This window comes from Macaca nemestrina, chromosome 7, assembly GCF_043159975.1.
Source record: "Macaca nemestrina isolate mMacNem1 chromosome 7, mMacNem.hap1, whole genome shotgun sequence".
Classification (NCBI taxonomy): domain Eukaryota; kingdom Metazoa; phylum Chordata; class Mammalia; order Primates; family Cercopithecidae; genus Macaca; species Macaca nemestrina.
This window is the reverse complement of record NC_092131.1, coordinates 136,266,862-136,279,777: the sequence shown is the minus strand read 5'-3', so window position 1 is coordinate 136,279,777 and position 12,916 is coordinate 136,266,862. Positions and strand designations below refer to the sequence as shown.

Here is a 12,916-nt window from a genome sequence, read left to right as displayed (position 1 = left end):
TGGGAGGAGTCAATAAAACATTAAGGGCCCAAACTACAATGGGGAATAGTATCTGGGGAATAATGGGGAATCATGATCATGCCTCTCTAAATCTCATTAGGTTTTTTTCCTCATTCAAAATTGTTATTCTTATGTTACATTTTGACAGAGCCAATAACAACTCATAGGTCCCCCAATCAAAAACATAAAAAACTCACCTGAACTAAAATCCGTGGTCTCTGAGGAGATGGAAAAGGAACTTTATGCATAAAATGAGAAATATGCCTTGAAAACAAACAAAAATGTAAGTGATTCCAAAGTGAATGCCATATGATATAAAGGTCAACATGTCTCCACAAGTCCAAGTTGAGTCAAAACCCTGTGTACCTATTATTTTGAAATCCCCAATACTATGAAAACAAGTGAACAATCAAAAATCATTCATCCCATTAAAGTTGCTTCTGCTTAAACCCAGTGACTTTTCACATTAACAGGTATTCACTTCAACAACATTTGTTATCACCGTCTTAAAAGTCTGTTTAACTTTTACCTAGATAATATGTGACATATCAGTGATGTGGAAATTACCCAAAAAGTAAATTCTTACATTTACAATATGCTTTTTAGTGAATTGCTCATATTTTATATACAACAAACACTTAAAGTGCTTCAGAAAAAAATGAAACCATTTAATAGCTTCTAAAAAATGAACAGTATTCTTTCTATTAACAATACGTTAAAAATTATATTAATGATTTTGTAGGGTTTTTTCCCCCAGAATAAGACAGATAAAAAGCTAGATCTATGGATTTTCTTTTTAACACTATGGAACAGAAAAAAAGCGACCACAGTGAAAAATCTTTCCTGGGGGAGAATAAGCTATTTTATTTCTGAATTATTTTTTAAATTTTTGTTCCAGTCTGAATGTTTGTATTTTTTTTAAAAACATTATTTCAAAATCATCTTGGTTTCAGAACAAAGAAAATTTCAACTAGATAGACAATACTAGAAATTTATTAATTTACAAATATGTTTTGCCTGTTCACTATATAAAAACATACCAACAGACATGATAGGATATGTATAAAAGGCATAAAGCCACCAATGTCTACCATTAAAGTACTCATAATCTAAACAAACATTAAGCGGGGAATGAATACCACAGCATATACATCTGCTTGAATTATGAAGTAGTTAGAACAGCAGAAAACAAAGTGTGATCCACAAACCCCTAAAGATATTCAAGATCCATTCAGGGAAGATCTGCAAGGTCACAACTATTTTTATAATAACAATATGATGTTGGCCAAGTGTGGTAATCCCAGCACTTTGAGGGGCTGAGGCGGGTGAACTGATTGAGCCTAGGAGTTTAAGACCAGCCTAGGCAACGTGGTGACACACTGTCTCTACAAAAAATACAAAAATGAGCCAGGCATGGTGGCATGCGCCTGTAGTCCCAGCTACTTGGAGGGGCTGAGGTGGGAGGATGGCTTGAGCCCAGGAAGTCCGGGCTGCAGTGAGCCATGATCATGCCACTGCTCTCCAGCCTGGGCAACAGAGTGAGACGCTGCTTCATAAACAAAAACAGGCAAGGCGCGATGGCTCACACCTGTAATCTCAGCACTTTGGGAGGTCAAGGTGGGCAGATCACTTGAGGTCAGGAGTTTGAGACTAGCCTGGCCAACATGGTAAAACCCTGTCTCTACCAAAAATACAAAAATTAGCCAGATGTGGTGGCGCATGTCTGTAATTCCAGCTACTCAGGAGACTGAGGCATGAGAATCACTTGAGCCCAACAGGCAGAGGTTGCAGTGAGCTGAGATCACATCACTGTACTCCAGCCTAGGTGACAGAACAAGACTCTGTGTCAAAAAACAAAAAGAAAAAGAAAAAAACAAGCAAACAAAAAATTATATGATGTCATTTGCTTTTTGCACAATGTTGACATTTGCACTGACAGTGCAAGAGCATTGTGGGTAAAACTGCTGGTGACTTACTATGAATCAAGGCAGTGGCACCAAAATGTACTAGTAGTTGCTATATTCTTTACTACTATACACTTGCAGTAAGAGTGTCAACATTAGCAGTAAATATTACTAATTGTATTAAGTTTTGGCTGTAGTGTACATTTTTAAAATTCTGTATGATGAAAGGGAAACTACACATAAAGAACTTCTGTTGTATACAGAAGTACAATGGTTGTCTTGATTTTGGAAATGCACTTGTACAACTAAGTTGTGAGTGAACTTGCTGGTTTTCTCCCACAGAGTGCAATTTTTGTTTGAAAGATGACTGACAGGCCAGGTGCGGTGGCTCACACCTGTAATCCCAGCACTCTGGGAGGCCAAGGCAGGTGTTTCACCTGAGGTCAGAAGTTCGAGACCAGCCTGAGCAACATGGCAAAACCCCATCTCTACCAAAAATACAAAATTAGACAGGTGTGGTGGCACACGCCTGTAATCCCAGCTACTGGCAGTATTTGCCAATAATTAAATACAAACTTTCAAGTGGAAATTAGAATTCTGCACCATGAGCCTGAAAGCTTCCTAATGCTCAAAAACTTTTCTAAGATAGGTGGTGATATTAACAAATGTGATTTTTTAATATTAATAATAACATGTGTCTACATTTGGAAGATGTGCTTAACTTGGCAAATCAGCATTTTCCAAATGACCAATGCACAATGCTACAAAATAATGCATAACTGGAAGTTCCCCCAAAGAGTCAAACAGACCAACAGATTTTTTTTTTTTTTTTTTTTGGAGACAGAGTTTCGCTCTGTCGCCCAGGCTGGAGTGTAGTGGCATGATCTTGGCTCACTGCAACCTCTGCCTCCCGGGTTTAAGCAATTCTCCTTGCCTCAGCCTCCAGAGTAGATGGGACTACAGGCACCAGCAACCACGGTTGGTTTTTGTATTTCTTTTTTTTTAGTAGAGACAAGGTTTCACCATGTTGGCCAGGCTGGTCTTGAACTCCTGACCTCCTGCCTCAGCCTTCCAGAGTGTTGGGATTACAGGTGTGAGCCACCACACCTGGCCAGACCAATAGATTTTAATGTAACTGACAAAGTTCACTACTACAGTTTTAGATTGCAAATAACTTGTAAGAAACCAACATTTGTCAAGCTTGGTGCAGCGTCAAAAAAAAAGAATATCCAAAACTTTCTGAAAATATTATTCAAAATCCCTCCCTTTTCTATCTACATATCTGTGGGAGGCCAGGCTTTCTTTGTATATTTCAACCAAAACAACTACTGCAACAGATTGAATGCAGAACCATATATGGAAGCCCGGCTATGTTCAATTAAGCTAGACATTAGAGATTTGCAAAAATGTAAAACAATGCCCTTCTGCTCACTAAAGTTTTTTTAGTTTTGGAAAAGTTATTTTTCAAAAAAGACATTTATATTAACATGTAATGGGTTTGTTATCTTTAAAATAAATAGACCTGGCGATTCCATTACTGGGTATATTGCCAAAGAAAAAAAATGCATTCATCTAATTTTTCCTTTACATTCATTATATGTAAATACGGTAAGGAATTTTTTTTTTTTTTTTTTTTTTTTTTTTTTTTTTGAGACAGGGTCTCCCTCTGTTACCCAGGCTGGAGTGCAGTGGCATGATCATGGCTTACTGCAATCTCCGTTTCCCAGGTTCAAGTGATTCTCATGCCTTGGCCTCCCAAGCAGCTGGGACTACAGGCATGGGCCATGTCCAACTAATTTCTGTAGTTTTGTAGAGACAGGGTTTTGCCATGTTGCTCAGGCTGGTCTTAAACTACTGGACTCAAGCAATCTGCCTGCCTTGGCTTCCCAAAGTGCTGAGATTATGGGTGTAAGCTATTGCACCCAGCCCCAGTAAGAAACATTTTTAAAGGTTCATAATAAATTTAAAGTATATGTAAAATAAGAATTTAAAAATTAGTAAAAAATTTTCAGCATTTGTCCAGATTAGGATCTCTAAACTTTACAAGAGCATTAAAAAAAAGAAACATTAATTTCATCTCATTGGAGACAAAATTATTTTAAATAACAAGACCACAAACACACAATGGAGAAATATTACCTGACTGAAAGAAACCATTTTTTTCAAATAACTCTTGAGAAATCTAGTATCCATACAAAATTTACCCAGTTGCCAACACAAATTTTCCACATAATGGAAAGATCTGTCAAATGTTGAACCAAGAACACTTAACTTACTTCTCAATTGGAAGGACATGAGGCCCAGAGATGGAATAACGATACAGAAAAGTCAGAAACTTCCTGAATGCATCAAAAAAAGGCCAGTGAGAAAGAAGACAGATGCATTTGTTAGTATGAATTGTTTTGGAACTATCAGACTTCCCATCTGCTGATGTTAAACCCAAAAGAAGTCTCTGTTTTTCTGTGAGATTCTCCTCAGAGTATGGTTCATAAAACTGAATAGCAGCACCATAAACCTGCAAAACAAGTAATATATCCAGTAAATATACTTTGTATACTTTGTATCATATATCCAAATGACATCATCAGTTAAATATTTAATAAATGCTTGCTATGAGCCAGGTGAGAGGCCAGGTATTAGGAACACAGTGATGAAGAGACACCCCTCCTGCTTTCTTGATGTATCTAAGAATTATATAGTGCTATTCTCATGTCTCCTTACTATTGAAAGAAAAGGTTATTTTGATTAAATTTATTTGTTTTATAAAGAGTGGAAGCAATTTTATCAATATTCTCTAGAAGAAAATGATTGAAAATTAATTATTTGGTAGAAAGTGAGATGAAAATTTAGATAAGGAAATACAAATTCCAGCGTTGGGCAATTCATTGAATTTCTCGGGACATCAATTTTCCTATCCACAAAATGAGGACGTTAGACTTGATAATTTCTAAGGTCCCTACCAACTATCATGTCTATAATTCTAAACTGCATTATATATTTAATAATGTTACTTTCAAAGCTTCTTTATCACAGAAAGTGAACCAATGAAGGATCGTCATTTGATGATGAAAAAATGTTTCACTACAATCACAAAAAAGCATTTAGGTGGATGGGACTGATTAAAAATTCTCTTTTCCTGTCCCTGGATACAGTTATTTTAATCAAGTGGAAAAGTATGCATAATGCATTCAATTTAATCAGTTTTTCCCCTACTATTCTTTGCATTATAGAAAACTTGAAAATGTACAAGAAATTTGCAGATACAAATTGTCAAACACATACCTTTTCAGCTGAGGCTCCAGTTAAAACAAATGTAGAAAATACAGGGAGAGGGTATTTGCTATTTGATGGCCAACATTCAATGGTTGCACCCATTGGTAAACAAAATAGAGGAACGGATTCTGGTAGTGAGAATGACTCATAATCTTCTTGAGGATATCTACAAATTAGGCCTATAAAAACAACAATAAATATTAAGTCATCATCTCTTGAATTTAGGTACTTATTAGTTCAATGATGATAAAATGCTTTGTTATTTCACACATTTGGAATGCCAAAGCATGACATGTATGTAATGACAGTGAATACTTTGGTAGGATTCATAGAGATTTTAATCCTTGAACATTATAACTATTAACTAACTGCTTAATATTTATCAAGCTTCATCCATAAAGGCTATGTTAAAGCTAACAAGAAAAAGATATCCTACAGAAATGCACAAACATACTCCTAAAAATTCAGTTTGTGGCCACACTACCTTAGAAAGCATACTAAGTTTTTGAAATTTTCAATATGGTTTATTTTCATCTATCTACTTCATCAGCTCTCAATAACTTTCCCTCAGGGGTGCTTTTACACATTAAAATTCATATCCCATAGGAGTATATGTTAACTTCTAGCACAAATACAGGAAAATTACTCATAAAAATAGAAGAGTCACATATTTACAATGTCTTAGCAATAGTACCAACTCAAGCTCAGCTTCTAAGTAACACCAGATCATATGAAGATAGAGTTTTAAGTTGCCTATGATTTCACATTAGGAAAACGGTCCAGGCATCTTCCACTGAATACATTCCAGGAAGAACCTTGTACCTCATTTTGTGGAACTAGAAACAGAAAATAGGTTCCCTGGCCATAAAGCCCTTAAAGTCAAGTAGATATTATCACTAGACAGCTACAAAGACAAAAAGATAAACTGGGGGAATGTAAGTGGTTGTTGCTTCTGCCACTAATATCTCTGTGACTTTGGACAAACGACATACTACAGGAGTATGGTTTTCTCATCTATAAAATGAGATGAAGTAGATAAACTAAGGTCCAAGGCAGTTCTAAAATCATTTAATTACATGCTAGCCAGCAAGTAGGTCCCATGAGAATCTATAGTTAACTCTGTACTACTCTCTCAGGTCATGAGGTAATAAAGTCATAAAGTAAGTATAGAAATAGTGATGAAGGCTGGCTGGGCACAGTGGCTCACACCTGTAATCCTAGTACTTTGGGAGGCTGAGGCGGGCAGATTGCCTGAACTCAGGAGTTTGAGACCAGCCTGGGTAACACGGTGAAACCCTATCTCTACTAAAATACAAAAAATTAGCCAGGCATGGCGGCATGCGCCTGTAGTCCCAGCTACTTGGGATGAGGCAGTAGAATTGCTTGAACTAGGGAGGCAGAGGTTGCAGTGAGCCAAGATCATGCCATTGCACTCCAGCCTTTCAATGGTTGCATCCATTGGTAAACAAAATAGAGGAACGGATTCTGGTAGTGAGAAGTGAGAATGACTCATAATCTTCTTGAGGATATCTACAAATTAGGCCTAGGGCAACAGAGTGAGACTTTGTCTCCAAAAAAAAAAAAAAAAAAGAAAAGAAAAAGAAATACTGATGAAAGCCAGTACAGTGGCTCACGCCTGTAATCTCAGCACTTTGGGAGGCTGAAGTGGAAGGATCACTTGAGCCAAGGAGTTCAAGAGCAACCTGGGCAATACAGCAAGACTCCATCTCTACTAAAAAAAAAAAAAAAAAAAAATTAGCGAGGCATGGCGGCACATGCCACCATGTACTCTCAGTAGTCTCAGCAACTTGGGAGGCTGGGAGGCTGATGTGGGAGGACTGCTTGAGCCCAGGAGTTCAAGGTTGCAGTGAGCTATGATCCCACCACTGCACTCTAGACTATGCAACAGAACAAAACCTTGTCTCAAAAAAATAAAAATAAAAAAAGGTGATAAATTGTAGATCCAAAAATATCAAAGGCCGGGTATGGTGGCCCTCACCTGTAATCCCATCACTTTGGGAGGCTGAGGCAAGAGGAGCGCTTAAACAGAGGAGTTTAAGACCAACCTGGGCAACATAAGCAAGATCCTGTCTCTACAAAAATTTAAAAAATTAGCCAGGCATGCTGGGATACGCCTATAGTCCAAGGTACTAGGGAGACTGAGGCAAGTGGATACCTTGAGCCCAACAGTCTGAGGTTGCAGTGAGCTACAATCATGCCACTGTACTCCAGCCTAGGCAACCGAATGAGACCCTGTCTCAAAAAAAAAAAAAAAAAAAAAAATCAAATGTAAAAGAGAAACTTGAGTCTAGAACTCTAAACACAAGCATGTATACACATGTATATGTATATATGTATATATTTTTAAAGATGGGGTCTATGTTGCCCAGGCTGGTCTTGAACTCTTGGGCTCAAGCAATCCTCCTGCCTCAGCCTCCCAAAAAGCTGGAACTACAGGCACATGCCACCATGCCCTGCATAAAAGCAATTTTTAAAAGGCTGAATCTGTTCTCTTGTAAATAAGATCACTATGTTTGATATTTTGGGGTCTCTGAAAATTGGACATTTTGACTATGCATTATAAAACTTCAAATTGGTTTGTAATATTTTTCATTATTATGAAACATGATTTCATGTGAACTACAGCTCTTACTAAATTTAAGTATTAAAGAAATATTAATCTAAAATTAAAATACATTTTCCCATATTTCTGCTGATTTAAAAACTTAAAGATAATTGAGATATCCTTATTATTTATTTAAACCCAAGGCTTAAAATAAAAGCCCGCTTTATTTTAAAATTAATCTTTCATCAAGCATCCAATAAACATATGAGTGAAGACAAAAATGAGAATCAAAAGATATGGATTGTAGTCCCAGTTCTGATCCTAACACATCCTAGGCAGGTTTTTTTCTTTTCTTTAACCTTTCTGGGCCCTGTAATACACAGATATATGAAGTATTCCATGAAAAATTACACTTACCAGCTTTGTAAGATATAGTGTTCGTCTTTGCCACTGATTTTTTATAACACAGGTATACCGCTGATCCCCACTGGATTTAAAAAAAAAGACATATTTAATTTTTAAAAGGTAGGAACTTGATAAAAAGGAATCTCTTTGAGCTCTCTAGTATGCATTATCTAAGATGTAGTAACAAATTTCTCTCTGCTAGCTATTTTCAGTTGGCTGTTTTGTCAACATTTTATTGGGATCACTGTCCACTTTTCTTTCAGAAGTAAATTGTAACTTTTTTTTCCCTTGCAACAGCAATAACATGAAGAAAACTTGACTCTTTTAAACAAAGCTAAGCCACAACCATTTAGATTTTATTCTAAGTCCAAACTGTGGGTATAAATGATAAACTACGAAATATCAACTCAAGTGCATACCTTCGACTCCACAATCTGTTTCAGATATTGCTAGGTTTTTCTGCAACCCTTTATGCCTCAAGAGTTGTAATTTGTTAAATCCACTTCCTTATTTCCTACTTTCTCCAAAATTCATTTCCAAATCAGACTTTAATCACCACTCCTTAAAAGAATAACTTAACTTCCAATTTTTTTTTTTAACGGAGTCTTGCGCTGTCACTCAGGCGGGAGTACAGCGGTGCGATCTTGGCTCACTGCAACCTCCACCTCCTGGATTCAAGTGATTCTCATGCCTCAGCCTCCCAAGTAGCTGGGATTACAGGCACGTGCCACCATGACTGGCTGATTTTTTTTTTTTTTTTTTTTGAGATGGATCGCAGTGGTGCAATCTCGGCTCACTGCTACATCCGTCTCCCTGGTTCAAGTTATTCTCCTGCCTCAGCCTCCAGGAGTAGCTAGGATTACAGGAGTGCACCACCATGCCCAGCTAATTTTTGTATTTTTAGTAGAGACAGGGTTTCACCATGTTGGCCATCGTGTTGGCCAGGCTGGTCTCGAACTCCTGATCTCGGGTAATCCGTCCACTTCGGCTTCCCAAAGTGTTGGGATTACAGGTGTGAGCCACCATGCCCAGCCTCTTTTTATTCTTATTTATCATTACATGCTATATTTGCTTGTTAATGTCTTTCTGACTTGAATATATGCTCAATGAGGGTAGGGATTTTGTTTTCTTCACCACTATATTCCCACAGGCTCACACATAGTAGTTCAGTAAGTATTATAAATAACTATATACATAATTTATTTAAAAGTTTTAAAATAAGGGCAAAATAGTTTTATGAAACATATTCTTTACACAATCCATGCAAATGAAGAAGTGTAATGTCACTGATAATTAAAAGTATATAATAAAAATTTTTATTATTACTATTTAATGTGATTTGTGCAACTCTACCCCTACTACCCTGGATTGCAATAATCTCCCAAACGGTCTTCCTCCTTCCACCTTTGCTTCCCGCCACAGTCTATCACTACATAAATGAGTGATCTTTTTAAATCAAATGTCAGAGCATGTCACTGTTCTGTTCAAAATCTCAGTCTCTCTCAGAATAAAAGCCAAAGTCCTTACAATCACCTAAAGGCCCTGATCATCTACCCCCAATTCTAATCTCTTTATTCTCCTCATAATTTATTCTGCTTTAAGACACACCATTGTCCTTATTGTTCCCAAAACATGCCAGGAATGCTCCCTCCTTGAGGCCCTTTGCACAGACTGTTCCCTATATTTCAAACATTCTTTGCCTGTGATATCTGAATGATTAACTACCTGCCTTCCAGTATTACTTTCAAATAAGGGCTTCCCTGACCACTCAATTTAAAACTGCAAGTCATTTCCCACTACTCCCAATCCCCTTTTATGCTACTGTAGGTTTTCTTTTTCACTACAGTACTTACCACTTTCTAACATACTATACTTTAAAAGTTATTTGCTTAAAATTTATTATCATCTATTTTCATCCACTCTGATAAGTTCTATATTCTGTTATCATTAATACCTAAAACAGTGCCTGGTGCATTATAGGTGCTGCATAAAGTATTTGCTGAATGAACTAATCTTGGAGCAGAGGTTTCTAGGTAGAAGGAATGTCAAGAGGAAAGGCCCTGATACGGAAGTATGCCCATCATGACCTAAGAGCTAAAGAGGCAATGACAGTAGAGAAGAGTAAATGAGCTACTGATGGGAGATAAGGAAGCCAGATCATATGGGTCCTTTTAGGCTGTTTTAAGGATTTTGGCTTTTATTACTCTTGGAGATAGTGAAAGCCACTGGAGAGTTTTGAGCAGAAGATAGGCATTATTTGATTTACAGTCAAAAGGTCACTCTGAGTACTATGTTGAGAAGTGGGGGTAGGAGACAAGGAAGAAAGCAAGTACTCATAATTATTTTGGATCAGTAATCCAGGCAAAAATCATGAGAGTTTGAATATGGGTAGCAACAGTGGGAATGATGAAAAGAGGTCAGATTCTGGGCATATTCTGAAAATAGAGACCAAAAAAATACCCTATTTGATTATATGATGTACAGTATAAGAGTCAAAGACGATGCCAATGCCTGAGTAAAAGAAAGGAAGAAGCTCAATTGAGATGGAGAAGACTGTGGATAAAGCAGATTTGGGGTGAAGATAAGGGGTTCAGTTTTAGACATGTTAAGTTTGAAACATCTATTAGACATCCAAGTGAAGAACTAAATAGAGCTAAGGTGAGTGGTCTGAAATGGACACACAAACTTGAGAGATGTCACCACTTGAGGTATAGGTAATGAGAGATATATTTACGTGGCACACTTCCTCACCTCGTGGGGAGTAAACTCAAATATCACCTTATCAGAGAGTCTTCCTTTCACCATTTTACATACAATAACAAGGCTCCCTCCACCCTGCCTAGTTCTCCCTATCACCCCCTCTTGCATTTTTTTTCCTCCTTAGCATGCATCGCCATTTGGCATATTATATATTTTCTTAACTATTATCTGAATATAACAAAGTTTACTTACATAAGACTAAGTAAACATTAATGGGTAGCTCTGAGAGACTCAAAGTATAAGCTTTTAGTGTCTGAACTTTGTATCTATTTTGGATGTACAGAAGCCTTTTTGTTGGCTTGTTTCTTGTGTAATCCTTTCAAGAATGAAATAAGAATTGTACTTACTAGAGTTATTTCTGAATAAAAAATGCATTATATACCTGTCAAAGGCCAGGTGACAAGTAGATACTTAAAGGTCAGGACTAAAACTTTGGAAAAATCATCAGTATTACAGAAAATACAGACAAGTTACATAAGTATTTTCATGTAAGAAGCCAAGTGTCTGAATATAAATTATTTTCCAACTTTGGTTTCTCTGATATTTAGTTCACACTCACTTAATAAAGTTCTCATTTATACATACTTAAAAATCTGATGAATAACAATCAGAGAAGATATCATAAATTGCATTATACAATCACTTAAAAATATTTTATCATGAAATGACAATCTGCTGAGTATTCAAAAACCTAACAAATCTTTGCTTTTCAACTTTAAGTATCTGTCAGCCTTCCAAATGATGAATAGCTAATAGCAAAATGTGGTCAAACTAAAGTGAAAGAGAACAATACTAAAATATCTCTCTTATTTAAAACACACAACACACATAAAATAATACGTTTGGCTATCTGTAAATATCTTACTAAAAAACAAAAACCCTTAATCTTTTATTTTAATATAGTTTAATGAATTATGTTGAGATTGTAGCCTTGGGAAATTTTCTCTTGATGGAAAAATATTAAAGCATTTATAAAAATAAAATCCCAACACAGCAACGAACATAAGCAACATTTAACACATTAATCTACTGGAAAAATATTTTTTAAGTCACATGAATATGTAAAAGTCAAGTAGATATTATGAATATAGGCAAACAAATTTTGGTTTATCAAATGGGTAAAAAAAATTTATAAAAATGGGTTCTCTATTGGAAAGTCCCAACTCTACTTCCCAATAAATCCAATTTGAAAAGATAGCAAGAAAATTTCAATAATAACTTTGGTGACAACAAAAAGAGAACTATATGACCATTTGGATATAGTAGAAACCAGAGGGAATATTCTAAAATGAAAAACAAGGAATTAAAAATACAGTATAAGTTACGGGGCTCTGTAGGAAAGAGAACCACGGATATTAAAATTAAGAGCGGGGCCAGGCATGGTGGCTCATGCCTGTAATTTCAGCACTGTGGAAGGCCGAGGTAGGTGGATCACCCGAGGTCTGATGTTTGAGACTGGCCTGGCCAACATGGTAAAACCCCGTCTCTACTAAAAAAAAAAAAAAAAAAACACAAAAATTAGCCGCGTGCGGTGGCAGGCACCCTTAATCCCAGCTACTCAGGAGGCTGAGGCAGGAGAATCCCTTGAACCTGGGAGGCGGAGGTTGAGGTGTGCAGAGATCATACCATTGCACTCCAGCCTGGGTGACAAGAGTGAAACTCCGTCTCAAAAAAAAAAAAAGAAATAAAGAAAATAATTAAAAGCATTTTCCAAATTTTTTTACACACAAGGTTCAGGGTGAAAAAGAAAAAGGAGTCATTGTTCTAAAACTACTTTAAACTCTCTACCAGTAAGTATCCACATTGTAGTTTGCCACAGCAAAAACATACTTTCAAATTCCTCCTCTTTCCCACAGAATTAGGTACATGATTTAATCACTTGCTTTGTTAACAGTTCTACTTTTTTTCTTTTTCTTTTCTTTTTTTTTTTTTTTGAGACAGAGTCTCGTTCTGTCACCCAGACTGGAGTGCAGTGGTATGATCTCGGCTCACTGCAACCTCTGCCTCC

The 12,916-nt window shown here is 36.6% G+C and overlaps 1 protein-coding gene across 11 annotated transcripts in view; it reads right to left on the bottom strand.

Moving 5' to 3' along the window:
- The window catches only part of LOC105488348 (DENN domain containing 4A), a 130,555-nt gene that overhangs the window by 73,661 nt on the left and 43,978 nt on the right, over nt 1–12,916 (bottom strand). For all 11 annotated transcript variants that reach the window (XM_071101188.1, XM_011752352.3, XM_011752342.3 and 8 more), the window contains 4 exons: nt 8,161–8,230; nt 5,187–5,356; nt 4,181–4,419; nt 198–264 (listed from right to left, as the gene is read on the bottom strand). In XM_071101188.1, coding sequence (XP_070957289.1) covers nt 198–264; nt 4,181–4,419; nt 5,187–5,356; nt 8,161–8,230 — 546 coding nt within the window. The remainder of the gene's footprint in view (nt 1–197; nt 265–4,180; nt 4,420–5,186; nt 5,357–8,160; nt 8,231–12,916) is intronic.